Raw genomic sequence first — 25,969 nt, forward strand, 5'->3', positions numbered from 1 at the left:
GTTTTGGTATAAGGAGATAGAAATATGCATATATAGTGTCCCCAAAATCATAGTGCAGTTTTAAGTTATTAAAAATTAAAATTTGATTTTTGAAAGTTGCTCTTCAATTTTTTGTTTGGTAGGACTGAAAGCTGAGATGTTGAATTGCCAGTTAATTAGGGTTTGAGGTAATAGGTGAGCTGTGGATGTTTTTATGTTTTCTTTGTACATACTGGGAACATTTTCAATATCTGGATTCATTTTCCCAATATTTGCCACCTCTTTTAAAAATACATTGCTTTTGAGATTTGAAAAGCCTAACACAAACATTAGCTTATTTGATCTTCATAATGTTCCTGCTAGGTAGGTACTATAATTATTCTTATCCTCATTTTGTAGATGAGGGAACTGAGGCTTTTAGAAGTCAAGTAAATCGTACTGCTAGTAAGTGTCCAGTCAGAATTTGAATCCATGTTTTACTGACTAACATTCTAACCAATAAGCCATGTTGCTTTTTGTCTAGCACACTATCCCCTACATCCCATGGGGAGTTGCTTGCATTCAATAACTTGTATGTCTTCACAAAAAATATTTCACTTTTCCACAAAATCCCTTATCTGTGATAAAATGCATTACTTGTCTCTATAGCACTTACACTTCTCTTGACTTGCATTCTCAACATAGTAGAATCCTTTCTTTTATTATAAGCAATATTATTTTAAATGGAAATGTCAAGTTTTACACAATGAAACTCAGAGTGTCCTGCTGTCAAGACACCCACTCAGGCATTAGTAACTAATTTCTAAACCTTAGTAACTTTCTATCATTCAAATTTTGCTTTTAAAATATAAGATTTTTATTTTTCCTGCAATAGTTGCTTTACATATATAGCAGTCACTTCACTTGAATGCTACCACCACGTCCTCCTACAATACGTCAGGAAGGTAAGAACCCTGTTTAGGTTGAACCCTCTGGGATCTCTGCCCAGTCCTCTTGTTCTCTCCTAGCTTAAAATAATTTCTGGCTGCTAAGACTCCACTTTTCACTACCAGTGAGGGAACTTGAAAATGACCTGGATTTAGGAAAGAATAACCCTTGGAGAATTCACTATGGTAAACTATAAGACAACATGAACTAGCCTCTAAAGACATCCTGATTGATGTTTAAAGTACATTACAAACATTTGAAGGAAAACAAGTTTTATTTGCTTATGAGATCCCGTACATGCAGAGGAGAAACTGAAATGCTTAGGCTCACTTGGAACAAGAATCTCAGTTACTAAGTAAGTGACAAATGTTCCTACTATAGATTGGGAAGAAATGAGAATAAGCCTCTCTCTAGGGTCTGAGACATTGCTATGAAAGCTTCTTCTGTCCTTGGACCAGAGAGGGCATTGGCAGAGAATAGTATAAAACAAAATTCAGAATTGGTGTTCCTTATGTTCTTATTGTCGGTCCTCGCAAGAGAACATTGTTAGAGTAAGGATCCTTAGCCTTTTGTGTGTCATAGATTTCTTTGTCAGTTTAAAGAATCTTATGAACTTCCTCACAGAATGAAGCTTTTAAATGCATGCAGTAGATGCATAGGGTTACGAAGGAATTCAAAGAAAAGTGAAAATAAAAGTGTGCCCTGACTTGTATCCATGGATCCTAAGAAGGTGTGACTATAGACATTGAAGCCTGAAATGGCAATCAGAATATATATCACAAGGAGACATTTCAAGAGTCTAAAATTTCTTTACTGATTTGAGAATACATTTTGAAAATATATTTAATTGATGATTTCTTTAACTTTAAATCACAGTAATTACAACCTTCCTCCTTTAGATTGAATCTTCCCTTGTGATAAAGAAAAATAATTAAACAGCATCTGATAAAGTGGCCTCATCTGACAATGTATACAACATTCTGCCCTCATAGTTACCCTAGTAGGGAGATATGTTTCATTATCTGTATTCCAGGACCTCATTAAAAAAATACTGCATTTTAATGATCTTTTTACTTAAATTGCATATATTTGCTTTATATTGTTCCATATTTTCATATGTCTTCCCACTTTTTTCTGAATTGTTCGTGTTCATCATTTCTTATCCTGAAGCATTTTTCTTAAACAACTGATTTCTGTTTTAAGTGAATAAATTTCTATTTTAAAAGAAGACACACCAACACAGAAATGACCCACAGACACAAATGAAATGACCCTTGGTTCCTATCCATTTTTTAATAATAGGATTTTGCTATATTCCAATTCATATGTTTGTAATTAAAGTCAAAGGCCATGACAAAAATGTCTAAAATATGGAAATGTGACACATGAACATAGAAATAAGGGAAATCCACAGTATTAAAATTGCTTTGAATTTTCACACTTTGGGCTCAAATACAAATGATATAACAGTTTTTATTAGGAGTTTCTACTTAACAATATTAACCTTCAGCAAAATTCAGTGCAAAACATATATATTAAGTATTAGTTGAAGATATTTTCCAGCTAACATTAGGCTTAAGGGAAATAAAAGAAACTTCCTTTACTATACCCTATCCTTAATATAAAGATGCATTTCTGAAAAGGGGAAATAACAATGTTAGAATGGAAGGTCTCCACTTGTCACATGTGCCCCTAAATGGCTTCATCAAATCAATCATTCAGAGATAGATTATATGGCAAAAAAACCCCCACAATATTAAAATTTTAAAATTACATTCTTTACATGGGTCAGCTTAGAACAAATAAGATGGGCTTACAATATATCAAAGAGGAATAAACATTTTATTAAGTATTTACTATATGCCAGGTACTGTGCTTACTGCTTTATAAATTTTATCTCATTTAATCCTGATAATAACCCTGGGAGTTAGGTGCTGTTATTATTCCCATTTTACAGTTGAAAACGCTAAGAAACATTAGAGGTCAAATGACATGCCCAGGGTCTAGTAAGTGTCTTAAGCTGGATTTGAACTCAAGACTTCCTGACTTCAGGCTCAGTGTTCTATCCACTGTGCTACCTAGTTTTGTATGATAATGCAAAGATATGCTCAATTACTCAAATGGATCTGTGATCTCATCAATTCAGGAATTCCCTCCAATGATGAAGATTGCTACCCGTCACGTCTACTTCTTTGTGTTTCGTCCATATAGTCTGTCAAATTTGCCAAGAGGGGCTTAACTGAGGCCTTCCTTTCTTTTTCTTGATTTTAGAAGAGTGGCAGTACAGTACTCTGTCTATAAACTTGTCATCCAGTGCTTTCACCATAGAATCCTTTGGTGCAGGTTTTTTTTTTTTTTTTTTTTAATTCCTGTTCTCCTTCAGGATTCTTTGGTTATATGTTTCAATATCCTCGACCCACCATGCACCTTTTCTGATGCACAAACAACAATAAACTGTGATCAAATCTTCAAGAAAATTATACTTCAGTTTGCACACAGAGTATATGAGTTTTCCCTCTGGAGGTGGATAGCATTTTTTTTATCAAGAGTCCTTTGGAATCGTCTTGGATCATTGTAGTGACGAGAGTAGGCGAGTCATTCACAGCTGATCATCATTTTAACATTGCTGTTACAGTGCACAATGATCTCCTGGTTCTTCTCACTTTACTTTGCATCAGTTCCTATAGGTCTTGCTATGTTGTGTGTATATGTGTTTTTGTTTGTTTGTTTGTTTGTTTTTTGTTTCTTTGGTGCTGCTGTTTTCAGAGCTAGTTCTGGGAATCTGTAAGTTTTTGGTGCTTCCGAGGTAGTGTGATCTGGGACAGGTATGGTCATTGCTCTCCTGCTCTAGGCTCTGGTCTAGAAGTCACCCAAGAAGTGGCTCTGCCAGTTCTAGTGTGCCTTTTGGCACTGGAATTTCAATTAGGGCTGCTGTTGCCTTGTGACTGACCACAAGCTCTATGACCTAGAATTATGTATAGGTAATGGAGTGCCAATTAGCACCAGTTGCTCCCAGTGTCAGAAAGGGTTCCCTGTAATCTCTTTCTTACCAGTTGTCTGACCCCATTATAGTCTCTGGGCAGAGAACCCTTGAAGCTGCAGCTTCTGCAGCATCTGTTGCAGTCACTTCCAGGGCCCACCACCACTGCTGTTGCTACCACTACTTGCACTGTGGTGTCCCAGACATCTGTTGCCAATGACATAAGTTATATTAGACTGGAAAAAAAATGTCTCACTTTGAACTTCTTTTGGCTGTGCTGCTCCATAATTTTATTTGAGATATTATTTTAATGTTGTTTGGAAGGGAATGTTGGAAAAGTTCAGCCTCTAATCTGCCATCTTGACTCTACCTCCTTTAGTGCAGGAGGCCTTTGGGAGTGGTGATTTAGATGGCTTAAGGCCTTTTACAACTACCAAGGAAAATTTGAGGGTTTTTTAATCCTTTCAGACTATTCCTTATAGTCTGCAGAAGCATTCAAAATCATTACTTTGACCTGAGAGTAACTTCAGAGAAGGTCTACATTATACATTTGTTATAAATGCCATGCTAATCGTGTCCCTCTCACTAGAGAACATTTTAAAAAAGGTTAGATATGACATAATATTTCATCCCTTCATCATCTCCAACCTCCTGGGTTCATATAAAACTCTGTTTGATATTAGATTCAAGTAGGTCACCATAAAAGTGACAGCTATTAGACAATTTTACATCATTTCATTGAAAAAAAAATTACAAATTTTCCCTATCATTTGAAAAAAAAACTTAAACCAGCCCTTACAGAGTTGATAATACAAGCATCCTAGCTGCTCATAGATTGTTGCCTTTATTAACCATTAGTAGACGCTACCAAATAGAATATTAGGGGAGCAGTGGGGGAGGGGAGATTCAGGTAAGTTAATTGGGACATTTCCAACAATGGAGCTACAAATAGAAAAGTGAATGACTTCCCACATTACTAAGATGTTCATATATAATGTTGATCAATCTTTTCATTCCTTCTATTCTTGGAAATGCTCAACAATACGCTCTTTTGAGTATAGAAGAGAACCAGCTCTTGTGCCTTTACAATAATTAATATATTGAAATATATTACGGTCTTGATTACAAATTTCAATTCTTAGCCCCCTGCATACATTTTACAAGGCTTTAAGTTCAATGATAGATTTATTGCCTTGGTAATAGTATTCTGAGGTTTGTCAAAAGGAGGCTCCAGGAATATCTATGTCTATATACAGATAGGCATGTATGTGTATATGTATATTATGTATGTATATGCCTATTTAAATAGATGTATGTCCCAGTCACCTAAAACTGGAGAAAAAAAATGTAAAATCTCTTTTTAAGTTCTCTAAAGTTTTCAGAATTTTAATATATGCCTAATTGTCTTCATTTTAATATTATTATGACATCTTTCTTTCTCTTTCTAATACAGTATTTCATCCAGCGTACTTATATACCACTTTGTTCTATTAACTATTTGCTCAGGGAATATCACAAGTTAATATTCATAAGCATAAGTAGTTAGATAAGTGAAATATCTTAGAGTAAACTCATGTAATCTATTCCAAAGCCAATCATTAATGTATGTTGCATCCCAAAAGTCTTAATACCATCTTAAGTTTTAATAGCACTAAGACTTTAAGAACATAGTATTTAGATAATCTGTCTTGTGTTTTTCCCCCAATAGTATCAATAATCCAGACTTAATTGGATAAAGCAATGTATTTACTTGACAGAATTTTTGAATCACATGATACTCTCAATGGAATGTTACTTATTTTTCAAAAATACTTCCTGATATATAGTTGGATGTATATACATATATACAAATATATGTATAGATACATATTTTGTGTGTGTACATATATATGCACATATATTAACATACACTATATGTGACCATAGATGGCACACACTTTCATGTGCATGCATTTACACACGTGTATTGACTCACACATGCAAACACATACGTTTCTATAGTAACATACAGCACTGTGACTGTTGGTAACATATGCATTGAGTATGTATGTATGCCTATATGGGTGTATATATGCCTATGTGTGGGCAATTAGGTGGTACAGAGGATAGAGTGCTGGCCCTTGAATCAGGAAGACCTGAGCTCAAATCCAATCTCAGACACTTATTAGCTGTGTGACTCTGGGCAAGTCACTTAATCCTCTTTGCCTCATTTATTCATTGGTAAAATGAATTGGAGAAGGAATGGCCAACCACTGTAGTATCTTTGCTGAGAAAACCCCAAATGGGGTCACGGAGAGTAGGAGAGGACATGACTGAAATGACTCAACAACAACAACAATATCTATATGTGTGTATATGTTTTTATATGCCTGAATACATATATCTATGTATATATATATATAGAGAGAGAGAGAGAGAGAGAGAGAGAGATGGGTAAATGATAAGTGTCTATATACAAATAGGTATATGTATATTTGTATATATGCATATATAGACATACACAAATATATACTATATAATATACACACATGTATATATGTCTATATTGACACACAGATGCAAATATAGAAACACATATACCTGTATGTCTCTATCTATGTTTATACACATGTCACATATAGGTATATAAATACATATCACCTATGCTATATGTTACTATATAAATTAAATAGGATCTTATAGGATAGAAACCGAGACACTTTTGTTTGTTTGTTCTTGTGAAGCAGTTGGGGTTAAGCGACTTCGCCAGAGTCACACAGCTAGTAAGTGTTATGTGTCTGAGTCCTAATTTGAACTCAGGTCCTTCTGACTCCAGAGCTGGTGCTCTAACCACTGTGCCACCTAGCTGCCTAGAAACCTAGACAATTTTGAAAAGTTTATTTTCATTTTGTACTTACATACTTCAAAGATCAGTGATTTTATCAGCTTAGGTACTCCTTCTACTGATGTACTTTGAAATGCAATGCTTTAGTTGATGGTTGATAGGAGTTACTGTGACTGGAAAAAAAAAGTTACCTATTGGCTAGTTTTGTTATCCTGAGTTTTTTCAAACTTAACCAGTCTGATACTAGGACAAGATACATTAATCATATCATCGTAGTATGTCCAAAGCCCTTTGAACTTGACTGTTAAACTCCCCAAACATTGCACTCTATTGGTGGCATGATATGATGGAAAGATCCCTGAACTTGAAGTAAGCAGATGTGGGTCTAATTCCTGCATCAGCTACTTACAAGCTCTGTATGATTTGGTTTGTTTTAACCAACATTCTACAAAAAGCCTCTATGTTCAAAGATCTGGTTATAGCTTTTCTGAGAATTCTGCTTGGTTGCCTCTCTTATCTTCATTTTTTTTTTATGAGTAAGAATAAAAATTTTTATATACCAGCTAAACTCATGGATTTACAAGTAAAGTGCCATGTAAACCTGAAAACACTATATAATCATAAATCATTAGCATGGCCTTTTCAACCCCAGGTCACTTTTACACCAATATAAAGCATCGGAGTAGTGGACAGTGGGGCTTTTCGATCATACTCACCAAAAAACCATTTTTAAATCTGAATTTATTTTTTATATTTTTCTGAGACCGTCTGGATCTTGATGCATAGTAGAACTGGAATAATCAAATATTTATGCATTCATATTCATTGCTGTAAATCTACAAAGATAAGTGGCTGGCAGAATTCTGAATGCACTGTCTCTATGTTGACAGTTGTATTAGTGACAAAGGCTGTTACTAGCTGGGATTTCTGCTGATTTAGGTGCCACCAAGATTAAATGCATGGATAGCTAGGTGGCACAGTAAAGAGAGCACTGGGCCTGGAGTCAGGGTAACTCATCTTCAGAGTTCAAATTCAGCCTCAGACACTTATTAGCTGTGTGACCCTAGGCAAATCACTTAACCCTGTTTGCCTCAGTTCCTCATTTGATAAAGCAAGAAACAGGTACAGAGAAGCTAGGTATATTGTAAAGTATGTTCCTATAGATTCCTGAGTTTGACTAGATCACTTCTGAAGTCCTTTCCAAATATAAGAGTCTGTCTATAATTCTGTCAAATGATTCACCCAAAGTTATACAAGTAGTTAATAGTTGAACCATGATTAGAATGCAAGGATCTTGAAACGTCACCCAGTTATCTTTTCGCTAGGTTCAGGCTGATGTGTCTAAGTAGAACTACACTTGGCAAAAAAAAAATGTTACTTGGATTTGTACAGGTGACTTTTCTACTCTATTCATATTTATTTTATTTCTCTCAACCATCAAATTTCTATGGTCAAGCCGTAATTGATTATATTAGATAATTTCAGCATTTCATTTAATTATATTTTATTTCTCATTGTTTTCTAGTCAGAGAATCCTGGAATTTTAGTTCTGGAAAGGAACTTGGGGATCATCTAATGCAAGTCTCTCATTTTTCAACCTAGGAAACTAAGGCACAAAGCTACTAATTCAAAGTCATTTAACTAGTTACTACTAGAGCAGAAACCAGAATCAGCTTTATACTTTTATTTAAAGTCAACGAGAAGAAAAATACTGAAAAAAAATCACAAAATAAATTTATCAAATAGCTGGAATTAAAATTGCTTACCTTTAATATAGTAAGGTGATTTTTCAGTAAGGCAATAATTTATGCATGCATAAATATTGAATAATAACTGTACAGTGACTAAATCTAGAAAGCAGTTAGCTAATTAATTAGGTCAAAAATGTAATCTCACACTTGAATAGATGACCACACTTCTAGGCCTGCCTACTTACTACTATGTAGTAATTTAGATGAAAAATAGATTTTGTGCTCTTAAATACCCTAATTAAAAATGTGATCATGTTTACAAGCCTTCAGATGAGCAGTGGTTGATCCTTTACTGTTATATGTGAGCAAGTTCACATCTTGATTTTTAAGAGTACTAGGAAAATATCTTTTTGTTTCTTTGACATGAATGTTAATCAGGCTGATTTAAGGATGGTTTGTTGTGTTTTCCATTTTTCAGGACTAATGATACTGGATTCCTCTCCTATAAAGAACATCTGCCAGTAACTCAGATAGTAATTACAGATACAGACCGACCAAACTCTGAAGCAGCTTATAAACTGGGGCCATTGCTTTGCCGAGGTGATAGTAAGTATTGGCAAGAAGATTTTTTGCTTGTTTGTTTTGTTTTGTTTTTCCGTGTGGTTATATGTTGCCAATATTTTACCTACAATTAGGTACCGATCCTTGAGATTTACCTTTAATGCAATAAATACCTCAGGAGACAATTTTATGTAGTATAATTATAGAGAGAAGCATAACTGCTCTGGGGAAAGGCTTGAATGGTATGATACGATTATGTTCACTTAAGATTATAGATAAATATGAATTGAAATATTAATTTACTACATTAAGTCATTAACTAAAAAAAATACTCAGTGTCCGTACTATGATAAGTATTGTACTACCATTCTAACTCAAGTCAGACACTGAGAAAAAGATTTACAATCATCAATTCTAATACTTATGGTTATGATTCATACCAGTAAACCTGAATTATTCAACTTTACTTTTTCACATAAGAAACCTTCTGAAATTTTGCAGAAACAAATGTCACTTCCCAACTGCTAGTTCTAGAGTTGAGTTTGGAATCTAATATGGCTATATTATCAAATGGATTATGAATTTGCATTTCAATTTTGCTTTTACAATCCCTGATGCTCATAATTTTCAATTTCAGTTAATTTGATATGCAACTCTGTGTACATATCTCTTTTCAGTGGTGAATAAAGTAAAGACAAATACCCATTCATAAGCTGATTTTCAACATTTTTCTCCTCTACAAGTTAAATTCATTATGGAAGAGGCTCAGAAAATAAGCCCTAAATGATGCACCTTTCTAAAAATGTCTGACTTTCAAATTACTAAAGTAACTATTTTAATTATATAAAAATAGCATTAAATAATAAATAATTTAATAATAATTTAATAATAATTTGCTTTTGGTCTATTCACTAAAGTATTGATCTATACGAGGAAACAGATCCATGTATTATTAGTTTGTATGCTGGTTTGTAGAGCTATGAACAATATACAACAGAAATGGTGTACCTTTTTTTTTTTTTTGGCTAGGCAATGGGGTAAGTGACTTGCCCAGAGTCACACAGCTAGTAAGTGTTATGTGTTTGAGGCCGGATTTGAACTCAGGTCCTCCTGAGTTCTGGGCCGATGCTCTATCCACTGTGCCACCTAGCTGTCCCCCTGTACTTTTGTTTAAAAAAAAAAAGAAAAAAAATAAGTTTATCAGAAATAGACATAGTTAACATAGAAACCTTGTCATTATATTGAGCAAAGATTTAAGAGTTACCAATATGTATTTTGCTCTGGGCTTCACATTCCAGGGAAGCATGGAAATATTGAGGAAGAAAATACGAAAATAATCAAGGTGCTTGACTAAATAAATGATTAAAAACTGAGAAAATAATTTTATGTGTATTTGTTTTTAAGTTGGAAATTACCTAAACTACAGTGGAAGAGGCAGAGGAGTGACTTTATTGCTCATCAAAATAATGATCAGATGTCATTCATGCAACCCTGAGGATGAGTCAATGACAGTAGACTTTGGCTGGCAAGTAATATATTTAGGTATAAGAAGGCTATACATACACCAAGAGTGTTAAAAAATGAGTTGCTAAGAAACTATATGTCTTTTAAAATTGAGTTAGTCTTATCTGTCAGAGATACATATGGGATGTATGCACTTGCCTGAAGCAAAGATGATAAACTAATCTTCCTTTCAGTCTTCTGTTTCTGTTGCCAGCATATGGTAGTAGATGGAAACAAAGCTTCTATAGCTGATGAAAATGTAATAGCTAAGTTAGTGCTTGCTTTCTGAACAGAGTGTTCCCTTAATTTAAAGGGGGGAATCAAATTATTTTAATATTCTGACAGACCTAGTATGTCAAGGAGGCAAAGTATTTAGAAACAGAGAAGAGCATATTTTATAATTTTTTAATCTGGGCCCTCTGACATAGGAACAAAGCAGTCAGTGAAATCATGAGAAGAGTAAGTATATCTCTTTAAAGTCTACTACCACTTAGAGTCTTTGAAAAGATGCCTTCTCCCATCATTCCATTGTCCTTCATTATCAAGGTTTGTCTGATACTAGAACGCTGTAGTACTTGAGCAAATTTGGTATTTTCATTTTTTTCTTCTTCATCATCAAACAAGTGAAGTACATTAGAGTATATGACTAGCAATGATCAATATGTCGGCCAATGGGGGGAAAAACAGCAAAAAACAACAAAGAGTCTCTGCATGTTAGATGGCAGACATGGATAAGCTGAAATAAAATTAAGTCTATGTGGCTGAGGGGTCAAATCCATTGGATACAAAGTAAAGTGTGTGGATTGAACTGAAATGACCACTGAAACCTAAATGTCCTCTAAAAATAATGTGGCAAGATCTGAGATGTGAGGAAATACCTGCCAGTTTAGTTTCTGATAATAGTGACTGTCACATTATGTAGTTAACCTAAAATCCCGAGAAACTAGAAAAAATACACAATACAATAAAAAGCTAATTATACAGCTGCCCGAAGATTTTCTAAATAGTCTGTGTAATAATGCTTTTGAGGTAATAACATTTGGAGAATGCAGGTGTCATCTGAATATGGTTCAAGCTTGTGATTTCTGTGATGTAGAGAACATCTAGGGTGGAAATGCCCTTTTCTATAAAGGAAAGAGAAGTTAAAATACTAGATTTATCTTTCATATTTGCCACTGTCATATATCGATATGGTTGGTATCATATATTGAAGCAGTTGGTGGCACAGTAGAAATAATATTGGGCTTGGAGTCAGGAAGATCTTAGTACAAATTTGGCCTCAGATACTTACCAGCTGTGTGACCCTGGGCAAGTCACATAACTTCTGTCTGCTTCAGTAAAATGAGGATAATAACAATACCTACCTCACAGGGTTGTGTCAGATGAGATAGTGCCTTCAGAACAGTTCCTGCACATATTAGGCACAGTATAAATGCTCATACCCTTTCCTTTTTCCCCTTATATTGAACTGTCACTATATGTACCATAAATTAAATTTTATTCAGGTGGGAATGGAAATATAATTATTGTTTTTCATGCTAGAATACTTTCCTTGCTGACATGCCAATGAAAGAGTGCGTACAAAGAATTGAAAAGAAATTTGCATCTATCAGCAAATTATAGATGGAAACCATTATAATCTCACTTCTTTGTTATAGTATATTTAACCAGACAGATAGAATAATTATATTAATTGTGTTTGAACAGATAAGATATAAGTGAAGGGATGATGAGAGAAGGAAAAAATCTTGCCTAATAATAGCTAGAGCTATCTCTGTAGTTATGTCTGAGAAAAGAAAAGAGAGGGTTAAAAAAAAAACCTGACCTATTCTTCTCTTGAGCAATACATAATCAATCCAAGATAAGAACTGAGTTCTACTGATCTTCATAGCAGATGTACTTCCTTTCATATCCTCGTGTTATATAAAAATAATATGACAGGATCTAATATCTCGAGAAATAACTGCCAATTTAGTCTGATAATAATGTCATAGCCATATTAAATAGCTTGAAATTCTGAGTAGCTGGAAGAAATTTGCCATAAAAGAAAAAGATAACAAACAGTATAATACATAGCAAGAGTTTACAAATGCTCAATGTAATAGAAGTACTTCTCTGGTAACATTTGGAAAATGGAATTCTGATCTTCTGAATATGGCTCAGATCTTATTTTATTGAGGTAGTGAACTTCTGGGCTTGGAAACTATCTGGAACAATGCATATTTGTAATTTATTCAAAATTAGTAGTCTTAAAGAGCTATGAAAAACACTGAGAAGTTGTAATTTGCTCATGATCACATAGCTATCGTGTGTCAAAGGCCTGACCTGAATCCATGTCTTTCTGACTTTGACTAGTTGTCTATGCACTCACTATTCTTTCTCATAAATATAAAGTATTTAATTTTCTACAAACATAAACATACACAAAAAAACCATCTTGAGAAAACAATTTATTCACAAAGTATTGAACAACTGAAAAAAGTATGAAACAAGTAACGAGTAAAACAAATCATCAGATCTTTGGAGCTCTTTGTAATTTTAGTTTCATATTATGACCTAAGATAATTAGGACTGAGGTCTGGAAATTTTCCTGGTATTTACTCATTTCGCTTTCCTCCAGCTCTATCTTTCTATTCCTCTGAGTTTAGTGTAAGGTTTTAAGATTTGCATTATATGAACAAAAATGTACTGTGCTAACAACGTTTTGTTTTCAATATGAATCTCCTGTATGACCCATTTGTGAATTTCTAAATAACTGAAATAGACTGGAACACTCTTAGAACATACCATTCCAGCTAAATTAGGATTCATATATACCTTCCTCATTCTGTACACTGTTTTTCTCTTAAAAAGGCAGCCAACATCAGTATTAGATTTTTTGGATGTCATGATGCACTCTTCTCTTAAAATAAAATTGAGAGCCACTAACATCCTCGAGAATTTTTTTTCTTAAATCTTTTCTATTCCTCACACATCTTATCTTCGTAAAATCTGTATTTTGAACCCAAGAATATGAAATAATTAGTGTATCTTATTAGAGTTGCTTCTATGTTCTATCTTATTGAAACCTTTTGGACTGTGACTCATCATTCATTATTTTAGTTATCTTTCCATTTCTGTCATTTGAAAACTTGTTAAACAAGTCAGTTTTTTGACATTAACAAAATAATTTTTAAAAATATTGTCAACACAGGGCAACTATGTGGCGCAGTGGATAGAGCTCCAGCCCTAGAGTCAGGAGAACCTGAGTTCAAATGCGACCTTAGACACATAACACTTACTTGCTTTATGATTCTGGGCAAGTCACTTAACCCCAATTGCCTCACCAAATACATATGTGTGTATTTTATATGTATATATACATATAGGCAACATGCCAAACTTCAGAGGACCAAGAATAGACTCATGAATAGAAGAAGGAGGAAGAGAAAGAGAAAAAGGAAAAGGAAGAAGATGATGATGATGATGATGTTGTTTGCCAAGAAAATCCCCAAAATGGGGACACAAAGAGTTGGACATAACTGAAATGACTAAGCAACAACAAAAACTATACTTTGCCACATGTAGATTTTTTTTCTATGAATTGAAAGATCACTTGCCTATACCATATACAGACTCATTCTCTTCCATATTTTGATACCGGAGACAATATTAGTTTTTGTTCAGTTTGTTAAGAGCAACCAAAACTTGAGCTTCACTATACATAATGAGGCCTTGAATAAGGTTAGTGAAAGATAAAAAAATTTCTTGAAAAGTATTTAAAACAAGTATAGTGTAATAATTCACTATAATGCCATGATTTTCAAAATTAAGTAATTAGGAAACTAGTATTAAACTATTCAAACTGAAAATGTTCTTATGTTCTGAAAACCCACTACAAGACACTCAGAGTTCCAAATTTTACAACCAATTGTCTTAGACTTGCGATATTTAAATCTGAAGTCCAAGTTTCTGTACCAGGAAATATTCAGGAATGCAGAATTAGATGAAAAAATTTGAAATCTAGAGGTTTTATGATGACTGTTAAAGCCCCAAAAAGTACATTTCTTGCCAATTTTTTCCAGAAAAATATGAAGGAAAATAAGTGAAAACCATGAATTTGGTGTTAAATATTGTTGTTAAAATTTCAGGGAATGGCAGTAAAGGAAATAGGGAATGAACTTGTTATTTCATTGTTGTGAAAACCTTACTTGTAACTCTCCACCATGCAGATGACCTTCTCCCTTACAACTTGTTGTCATGGAGAGTTTCCTCAATCACTGAGAAATTAAATGACCTACTTGGGATCATACACTAAATATGTATCAAAAGAACATAAACCCAGATCTCCTGAGTTTTGAGGTCCACTTTCTAATCATTTTTCTGCAATGCCTTTCAAATGATAATAATATAATAAATAATATAATTAACTCTTATGAGATAATAATTGTAAATCACTTAGCATAGTGCCTGGCACATAATAAGAGGATATAAATGTTAGCAATGATGATGATGATTATAATGATGATGACAACAGCAAGCAGCATAGAATGGACCTTTTACTGTATTAGTGTTCCTAGCAAATAGTAGGTCTTTCTTTAAAAATGGTTATTGATTGATTTATAGGGTGAATCAACTTTGTAATCCATAATATGAAAAGAATACATGAAGTAATTAACATTAATAACTAATTTTCCTTTTCACTTATATTCCACTTAAATTACTTAGTTATGTTAATATATGACTCATAAGTAATTTTTTTAGCAATGTCTGTCATCTCTTTAATTCTTTCTAATGCAGTACTAACCTCAGTTGTTTCTATACTGCTGAAGGAGTTCATGTGCTGTCAACATGTAGCTGTAAAAATGCTTAAATTTGCATAATATTAAAATCATTATTTCAGATTTTTTTACCGTTTACATTTTTATACTCTGGTTCCATTAACCTTTCTGAGCCTCAGTTTCTTCATCTGTAAAATGAAGGGGTTAACTAAATTCCCTCTAGGGGATCTTCTAGTCTCAAATATATGCTCTTTAAACTATTTTTTCTTTTCTTTTTTTGTTAACTGATCCTTTCACTGGAGTGGGACACAATTATATACTTTATTTCAGAAGTTCTTTCCTTCTAGCTACTTTAACCATACAGGTTACTTGTAGAGGTAAGAGTGATCAGGGGTAGCAATAATGAAATAAACTACTTATGTCAACATGAATTTGAAACCAGAGTATCCATATATAATCTGTCTTTAGATAATCAAGTTGAATGTATGTACATTTATTTATTAGCTATTAATATAGTATCTGAATATTTATGCACAAACCCAAAAGCAATTATAAGAATAAAACATTCATGAATATATCTTTCTCTGAGAAATCTCATGAGTTGTTTTTGTCATATGAAAAGATTTTATTTGGCTTTATTGTAAGAGGGCTGACCATTTTCTATACATTATGCCTGTCTTATTTTTAGTGTTTGCTGTTTTTTAAAAAAAATCTACAAAGGACTTTATTCTTTTTATCCATTGATTTGAAAAATAATGCCTGGATGTGATTTTTATAGAAACACCTTTTCTTTTGAATAGTATAATGCTGCTGCTACTGCTGTTTTATATCTCATGATACTTCCCGTAAAGAAAAGTCTGTTAAAATTATTAAAACAAAAACAAAATGAGAAACTGTTAAGTTGTAAAAAAAAAACATTGTGCTCTGGAAAAAGCAGAATTAATTATACTTCAGCACATTAGTGATCTGTGACTTCATCAGTGTTTGGTATTCTCTCAATTGTCACAGATCATGCAACCCCTGTCTTACAGGGTAGATGGTCTTTGAAAATTTCCATGTCCAAAAAATACTTTAACCTGAGGCCCGTACACTGATGAACATCTCCAAATCCTCTTGCTGTATAAAATAGTGAGCTTAGAAATATTTCCCCTTCAAAAATTATGGTCACTAGTTTATGTTTTATAAGTCTTAAATATTTAAAAGTATGATTTAGACTACAGTCAGTGGCTACCTTTTTCTCATATTTCCTAAGCTTCTTGTCCAGATTTCAAAATAAAAATAGACATTTTGAGTATTCTTTGAAACTTTAAAAGTGAATGTTCTTTTCTTCTCTGTGTGTTTTTGACAGGGCTAATAATGCATATTTTTACAAAAACTAGTTATAACCAATATGGTCACTTTCTTTTATGTATGGAATTGTATTCATCCAAGTCCCCATTCTTCTGCATACATAATAATTTGGGTCTCCACTGTTTTCTACTATGAAATATTATAGGGCTTAAAAATCTGAAAATATAATATTTAGCTTTCAAAAAAGCCAGTTTTCAAACTCCTATTTTATTCTCCAAGTTTCTTTCAAAATCTAAAATGTAATAGCCTTTCACTGAAACAGAAATGATATAAAATCAATTATATAAATTATAAATCATAAGTTATAAAATGAAAATAACATAAAAATCAGATTTTCTTTCTTGGAGTAAGACTGAAAGGAGTTCTCCTCTTTCTTTACTCTTTTTCTGTTTCAAATGGACACATGATTTGACTTACTTTAGCCACAAGTTAATGTCAGTCAGTCATCAGGTATTTATTAAGCACCAACTACATTCCAGACAGCTAGGTGGCAGAAAGGATAGATCACTGAGCCTGGTGTCAGGAAGACCTGAGTTCAAATCTGGACATGAGTGAAAAGACAGAATGACAAAATGTACCAGGTTCTGTGCTAAGCACTGGGAATACAAAGAGAGGCAAAACACAGACCATGCCCTCAAGGAGCTCACAATCAAATGGGAGAGACAACAAGCAAATATACAAACAAACAAGCTATATATATGGGATAAATAGAAAATAATTAACAGAGGGAAGAATTAAGAGGTACAGTATTGGGAAAGGCTTCCTGTAGAAGGTGGAATTTGGTTGGGTCTTGAAGAAAGTCTGGAAAGCCAGAAGCCTGAGGTGAGAGGGGAGAGCATTCCAAGCATTAGGGACAGCTAAAGAAAATATCTGTAACAAAGAGATGGAGTGTCTTATTCATCAAAGACAAAGAGAATTTTGTCACTGGATTGAAAAGTACATTGTTGTCTTCATGATCCCGTTTGGATTTTTCTTGGCAGAGATACTGAAGTGGTTTGTCATTTCTTTCTTCAACTCATTTTACAGATGAGGAAACTGAGGCATACAAGGTTAAGTGACTTGCTGTCCATAGCTGAAGAGTATATGGGAAGGTGTAAAGTGTAAGAAGACTGGGAAGTTTGGGAGTGGGAAGATAGGTTATGAACTGTTTTGAAAGATGTGTTTTTGTATTTGACCCTGTAGATGATCAGAAACCACTGGAGTTTATTGAGCATTAGGGTGACATGGTCAGATCTGCACTTTAGGAAAATCACTTTGGCAGCTGAATGGAGGATGGAGTTGAATGGGAAGAGACTTGAGGCAGGCAGACCCACCAGCAGGCTATTGTAGTAGCCAAAGCATGAGGTGATACAAGCCTGTGCCAGGATAGTGTCAGTATCAGAGGAGAAAAGGAGTCATTTTGAGACGTATTTCAAAGGCGAAACTTACAGGCCTTGGCTAAAGAATGAATATGAGCAAGGATGAGAAAGTGAGAAGTCAGGGATGGAGCCAGAGTGAATGGAGAGTGATGCTATCAACAGTAATGGGGAAGTTATTTGGGGAAAAGATAATGAATTCATTTTGGACATTTTGAATGTCCACATTTAAGATCTATCCTATCCATCCGGTTGTCTGATTTCTGAAAGGCAGGAAATGCAAGACTGGACCTCAGAAGAGAGGGTAGGCCTGGTTGAGTAGATTTGAGATTTATCAGTATAGTGATGATAATTAAATTCATGGGAGCTGATGAGATAAGCAAGTGAAATAGTATAAAGGGAGAACAGAAGATAGCACAGAGTCCTGTGGGACTCATCTTAGTTATTGGGCATGACCTGGATTAGAATCCAGCAAAGGACACTCAGAAGGAGCAGTCAGATAGGTAGGAGGAGAACCGGGAAAGAGTGGTGTCCTAACAACCTAGAAAGAAGAGAGGATTAAGGTGAAGAGAGTTGACAACAGTGCCAAAGGTATACAGAGAAGTCAAGTAGCATGAAGACTAAGAAAAGGCCACTTTATTTGGCAGTTGGGAAATCATTAGTGATTTTGGAGAGAGCAGAGGTATACCAGTACCTATATTAATAAGTTATTATGTCTATTTATAGTATTTGTTTGCAAATAAATGAGTATTTTATAATTGCTATCAGCTAATGACTATCATCATTATTATTATTATCATAACATAACATTTGGATAGAATAGATAGGGCACAGGACCTGGGGTCAGGAAGACCTGAATTGCAGTCTGACCTCAAATGTTTACTAGCTAGTTGACAGACAGCAAGTCATTAAACTTCAGTTTGTATCAGTTTCCTTTCTTGTAAAATGAGGGTAATAATATCATCTACCTCTCAGAATTGCTGTGAGTATAAACAAGTAATACTTATAAAGGGCTTTGCAAACCTTAAAGTGCTACATAAATGCTATCTATAAATAATAATTTATTAGGTAAAACTTCAATATTCAGATTCTGTCCTGAACTTCTGGTCATTAATATATGGGGCAGGATGAGTATTCCCTTTTCATACTATCTGTAAAAGAAGAGTTTGCTAAATAGGTAGTTTAAATTGGATTTAAAAAAATATATATTCTTTAAGGGGATAGATTATTTTTAATACCATTAAGTACTTTCAAAGCGCTGATTTGCATACAATCAATTGACTAATCATAAATCTATTCACTGAGACAAGTTCCTTACTATCATCTTTTCTCTGATAAGTTTTAAGACTAGTTTTTTTTCTATATGTATTGTGTCAACAAAACTGCATTGTTTAGAAAAAAATTGTAATTCAATTGTTTCATCAATTCAGACTGATCCCAAGTGATGTGCTATAGTGAAAAATATGCTGAATTTGGCGTTAGAAGACCTGAGGTTGAATCTTGGCTCTGCAACTTATTACCTGTGTGACTTTGGGCAGGTCATAACTTCTCCAGGCTTCCATTCCCTCAAATATAATATGAAGAAGTGAAATTAGATGATCTCCAAAATCCTTTGCATCTCTCAATCTTGTTCTCCTAATTCCTTAATGTCAGTGAATTTTTAATGTTACAAAATTTCCACTTCTGATTATATCTCACATTTAATTTAATACTGTTTAAAGTGATTCCATCATAGGAAGATATGTGGGGTAAATATTAAGAATTCCATTTTACAAATCAGACTCAAAAGGGTGAAGTGACTTGCCTCTCATTCTGTGGTTATTTTGGCAGTGGAAATTAAGTATCCCAGCTCTTTGTTCAGTGCTATATCCATCACTGCACAACCCCACACTAAGGGTTGTTTTCTTCTATAATCAATAGATCTACTGAAGGAATTTTAGTAAACCTCTTATCAATCTCTTGTATAACTTCATAGAAAGTAAATGCCCTATATATCCAACTCTATTTTGAGGTGTTCAGTTTATTCACATTATTTAGTAGATACTATCTTTTTTTTTTCAAATAGCATAATATATTCCCAAAGCATACTTTCCTAAAAGCATGGGGAAAGAAAATTGAGACATATGTTTGGTATTTAAAAACAAATAGACCTTTATTATATCCCTGAAATTTTTACAATGGTGCCAATAGCAATTCATCCAAATACCCAATGAAATGTTCATATATCATATATACAAATTAAAATTTTAAAAAATAAATTTTAGCACATATTGCATAATTAGTTATTATTATAGTTTCCTTTCATTTTTAGACCTCTTCTTCTGAGGCTCCTTGTATGTAGTTGCCCTCACAGCTACCTACCTTCCCCCCAAAATCATGCCATCCAGAGCCACCCTCTCTCACACTGGCTGCAATTTTCTCCACCAACTTATTCTTGTGGGACAAGTTAAAATACTCCTTAAAACACGGCAACTTCAATCAAGATCTTAATAGATACTGTCTATCAGCCCACATGACTTTTCCCTTGTTTCTTCAGGATTTCAGTACGTAGCTCACAGTTTTCCTTCTCACCTCAATTTCTGCCCTTACTGAAGATTTCCACATATATATTGATATCCTCCCCAAAATCGTAATCTCCTAATTCTTCAATTTCCTCAAATCTTATGATCTACTGCTCTGGTCTACTTTAGCCACAAACAGGAATAATCTCTTCTTTGATCCTACCATGAGGACTTAATTCCTTTTTTGGAGCTCCATTTGTAACTGGTGTTCATTTAGACTTGCTTTTTGAACTAGTATGTTGGTTCTATCATTAGTTGATTTTGGACCCCTGTTTAGAAGGCTGTATGATTTGACAGATCCATTGAAGGAAAAAAGAATACCCTATGTGTTACAGTGACCTCTGTACAGATTTCATCTTAACCTCTGTCTTAATTATCATATGAATTGGTAAGGCCTTCACTGGAAGAATGTATAAATTGTTCTATGTGCTAAGGGGGCCCATGGGAGAAATTTTGACACAGAATGTCTGAGTTTCTTACCCGAGGGCAAAAGTGTTGACTTCTAATTGATCCCAGATTCCTATTTGGAGAGCTTCACATGCTCTGAGAACTTATTATAGAATAACCTTTCCTTATAAGAAAACACTCATTTGTCCTTTTCTTTCCTTTCCTTTTCTATAATTTTTTGATAGATTATTTTATTTCATGAAAACTTTGTAAAATGTTGTTTGTACAACTCATTTAACTTTGTATTTAAGGGAAATATAATCTACAGGTCCATCAGCTGTGATTATTCTGAGTACTCACAACAATTAGAAGGTTGTCTAAAAACTTTGTTGAATGGATTTAGACTATTCTTCACATGTCACTGAAGTGACCGTTGACAACTGTGTTGCATACACTTTGTTGAAATTCATTAGCCTAATGTGCAAATGTGTTTTACATGATTGCACATATGTAACATATCAAATTGCTTACCATTTGCAGGAGGTGGGAAGGGAAGGAAGGAGGGAGAAAATTTGGAGCTCACAATTGAAAAAAATGAATGTTAAAAATTGTGATTGTAGTTAGCCTGAGGTACTGGCAGAAGGACAATGGTTTTCCCAGGTTCTCAAAGACATTTTCCAGAATTGAAGATATGGACAGATGTACCAAAAGTACTCCCAAGGTGATCACTGGAAAATCAGATATTAAACTAGGGTGAGTGTGTAATGTGGGTGATTGTGGTATCCTTACCTGATCTGTTGCACCCTAGGTTCAACTCACTTCCAGAGAGACATGTAATCTGGATTAGGATTGAACGACATGTACTTTGGGATGATGTAACAACCTCTGAATTGGTCTGTTTAGACTTGCACTTTGAGGTCATGATACAGTTTTCTTATTCATACCATAATCCATACCTTATTGTCAAGTGTAAGAGAAGGTAACATCAAAGGACTAGCCATTGAGAAAGAAAAGCTTGCCCAATCAGTGCCTTTTAAAATGAGAAAGAACTTTTTTAGTCACTCTCTTATCTGTCAAACATGAGCTATCTTGTGACCTGTCCTTAGATTTCTACCCAGGGGGTGGAGGTATCCTCTCTTTCTGGCAGCTATCATGGCTGCCATATTGTATCATGCTACATCATGTGCTACATCATGGCACATGCTGTCTATATATGCCCGACATTGAAGCTCAAGTCCATGGCTTCCTGTTCTGTTTGTATTTCTTTCCCTGAGTGCAGATCTTTGAACAGTGCTCCAGAGATGTGTGTTTTTCTGTCCTTGATGGCAATCGCATGGGTTCAAAAGGTTAAGAACTTCTGGATCCAGAAGCTATTTTCTTAACAAGAGGTGAACTCTGAAAGAACTTCTCAGATATGATGATAAAGGCCAGATAACTGAGCCCAAGCCATGCTTTGACTGTTCAGAAGATGAAGATTTTGAATAAATTGCTCAGACAGTAAAGAACGGACATGAAAAAGAAATTAGTTGTCTCAAAAATTGATACTTTTTTTTAATATTTTAAGCATCAACCCCCAGAAAGAATATAATGTGTATTGATATACTGCCTCATATTTTGATTTGTCAATGCATGCTATGAGTCATTTGTATTTTAAGCATTTCTTTTTCTTTTTTACTTTCTCACCTATTTTTAAAGTCTTATTTAATATTTTATTTTTTCAGAATTACGTGGAAAAACAATTTTAACATTCTTTCCTTCCCTATTCTTTCTTTCCCACACCTCCTCATTGAGAAGACAGGTAATTTGACAGAGGTTATACATGTGTAGTCATGCAAAATCTATTTCCATGTAAATCATTCCTTGACAGAAAACAGACAAAAAAAACACACAAGAAAAATAAAGAGAGTAAAGAAAAAGTACTTTTTAGCTGCATTCAGGCTCTACCAGTTCTTTCTCCGGAGATGGACAGCATCTTTCATCATAAGCCCTATAGAATTATCTCAGATCTTTGTATTGCTGAGAACAGTAAGTTATTCACAGTAGATCATCATATAATATTGCAGTTACTGTGTACAGTGTTCTGGTTCTGCTCATTTCACTTTTCATCAGATCATGTAAGTCTTTCCTTATTTTTTCTGATAGCATCCTGCTCATCATTTCTAAAAGCACAATAGTATTCCATCACAATTCATAACAACAGCTTGTTCAGCCATTCCCCAATTGATGGACATGCCCTCAATTTCCAATTCTTTGTCACCACCAAAAGAACTGCTATAAATGTTTTTTGTGCACATAAGCCCTTTTCCTTTTTGTTTTTTTATCTCTTTGGGATACAGACCTAGTAGTGGTATTGCTTGGTTAAAGGGTATGCATGGTTTTATAGCCCTTTGGACATAGTTTCAAATTTCTCTCCGGAATGGTTGAACCAGCATACAACTTTACTAATAGTACATTAGTGTTTTAATTTTTCCACATCCCCTCCAACATTTGTCATTTTCCTTTTCTGTCATATTAGCCAATGTGACAAATGTGAGGTAGTAGTTCAGATTTGTTTTAATTTGCATTTCATCAATAATGACTTAGAGCATTTTTTTTTTAAATAAGACTATAGATGGCTTTGATTACTTTGAAAATTGCCTGTTTGGGGGCAGCTGGGTGGTGCAATGGATAGATTGATGACCTTGAAGTCAGGAGGACCTGAGTTCAAATCTGGCCTCAGACCAAACACTTGACATTCACTAGCTGTGTGACCCTGGGCAAGTTACTTAACCCCAATTGCCTAAAAAAACAAAAACAAAAACAAAAAACAGAAAATTGTCTGTTTGACCATTTATCAGTTGAGAAATGGCTCTTATTTCTATAAATTTTTTTGTATGTTTGAGAAATGAAGTCTTTATCAGAGAAACTCACTATAATTTTTTTTCATGGTAAAGATTACTATGTATTTCCCTCCATCCTATTTTCCCCTGTTTATCCTACCCTCTCTTTCCTTTTACCCTGTCCATTCTCAAATGTGTTTTACTTCCAACTTTTACTTCTACCAAATTGCCCTCCCTCCTATCAGTTCCCCCACCCCTCTCTTATCCTTTTCCCTTCCTTCCTTCCTGTTTAAGAGAAATTGCTACACTTAATTGAATGTGTGTTTTATTTCCTCTTTAAGCTAATTCTGATGAGAATAAGGTTTATGTGCTCCCTTTCCAATATCCCCCTTTTCCCCTCCACTGTAAAATGTCTTTCAGGGCTCTTTTATGTCAGATAATTTATCCCAGTCTACCTCTCTCTTTCTCCTTCTCCCAGTGCATTTTTTTCATCCTTTAATTTTATTTTTTTAGATGATCATACTATTACATTCAACTTACAACTCTGCTTTCTGTCTCTGTATACTCCTTCTAACTGCCCTAATAGTGAGAAAGTTTTTAGGAGTTAAAAACAACATTTTCCCCTGTAGGAGTATAAACAGTTTAACAGGGGTAGGGAACCTGCAGCAGTAAGGCACATGTGGCCCTGTACATCCTCAAACATGGCCCTTTGACTGAATCCAACCGTCACAGATCTGTGACGGTTGGATTCAGTCAAAGGGCTGCACTTGAGGACCAAGAGGCCACATGTGGCCTTAGGGCCACAAGTTCCCCACCCCTGAACGTTATTGATTACCTTATAACTTCTGTTTCCTATTTACCTTTTTATGCTTCTTTTGCATCTTGTATTTGAAAGTCAAATTTTCTATTTAGCACTGGTATTTTCGTCTGGAATGCTTGAAAATCCTCTTATTTCACTAAATGTCCATTTTATCCTCTGAAGGATTGTACTCACTTTTGCTGGGTAGGTGATTCTTGGTTGTAATCCTATCTCCTTTGCACTCTAGAATATCATTTTCCAAGCCCTCTAATCCTTTAATATAGAAGCTGCTAAATCTTGTGTTATCCTGACTCTAGCTCCACAATCCTTGAATTGTTTCTTTCTGGATGCTGGCAGTATTTTTTTTCCCGCAACCTGGGAGCTTTGGAATTTGGCTATAGTATTTCGGGGAGTTTTCATTTTGCGATATCTTCTATTTTACCCTCTGGTTCTAGAATATCAGGGCTATTTTCCTTGATGATTTCTTGAAAAATGATGTCTGGGCTCTGTTTTTGATCATGATGTTCAGGTACTCCAATAATTTTTAATTTTTGATTATCTCTTCCAGATCTATTTTCCAGATCAGTTGTTTTTCCAATGAGATATTTCTCAATATCTTCTATTTTTTTCATTATTTTGATTTTGCTTTATTGTTTCTTGATTTCTCATAGAGTCATTAGCTTCTATTTACTCAATTTTAATTTTTAAGAATTTTCTTCAGTGAGATTTTGTACCTCCTTTTCCATTTAACCAATTCTACTTTTGAAGGAGTTTTTTTTTCTTAAGGTAGTTGTTGTTTTGTTGTTGTTGTTGTTGTTGTGTTTTGTTTTGTTTTGTTTTTGCCTCTTTTTTCCATTTAGCCAATTCTGCTTTTTAAAGCATTTCTCTTCTCATTGGCTTTTCGTACCTTTTTTTTTTAATTTTTAATTTTTTTTTTTTTTTTACCATTTGGACTACTCTGTTTTTTAAGGTGTTATTTTCCTCAGTATTCTTTTTTTTGTCTCTCCTTTACTAAGCTGTTGACTCATTTTTCATGATTTTCTTGCATCACTCTCATTTCTCTTCCCAATTTTTCTTCTAGCTGTCTTAAATGATTTCAAAATCAGTTTTGAGTTCTTCCATGGCCTAAGAACAATTCATATTTTTCTTTGAGGCTTTGCATGTTGGAGATTTGACTTTATTATCTTCGTCTTGAGTATGTGTTTTGATCTTCCTTGTCACCCTAGTAATTTTCTATAGTAAGTTTTTTTTCTGTTGTTTTCCAGTCTATTTCTTGACTTTTACCTTTTGTTAAAGTAAGGCCATGCTTCCAGGGTGGAGAGAGCACTTTCCCAAGCTTCAAGGGTTTTGTGCAGCTGTTTTCAGAGATACTTCTAGGGACCTGTAAGCTTTCAGTTCTTCCAAAGTGATATGATCTGAGAAGAGGCATTTACTACTCCCTGGCCTGTGCTCTGTTCTGTGAGTGGCCACAAG

The 25,969-nt window shown here is 34.2% G+C and overlaps 1 protein-coding gene across 6 annotated transcripts in view; it reads left to right on the forward strand.

Moving 5' to 3' along the window:
• Positions 1-25,969, forward strand: part of LOC114052343 (contactin-associated protein-like 4) — a 587,798-nt gene that overhangs the window by 509,178 nt on the left and 52,651 nt on the right. For all 6 annotated transcript variants that reach the window (XM_027874897.1, XM_027874896.1, XM_027874899.1 and 3 more), the window contains one exon: positions 8,880-9,007. In XM_027874897.1, coding sequence (XP_027730698.1) covers positions 8,880-9,007 — 128 coding nt within the window. The remainder of the gene's footprint in view (positions 1-8,879; positions 9,008-25,969) is intronic.

This window comes from Vombatus ursinus, unplaced genomic scaffold (genome assembly GCF_900497805.2).
Source record: "Vombatus ursinus unplaced genomic scaffold, bare-nosed wombat genome assembly UNPS02014807.1, whole genome shotgun sequence".
In the NCBI taxonomy this organism is placed as follows: Eukaryota; Metazoa; Chordata; class Mammalia; order Diprotodontia; family Vombatidae; genus Vombatus; species Vombatus ursinus.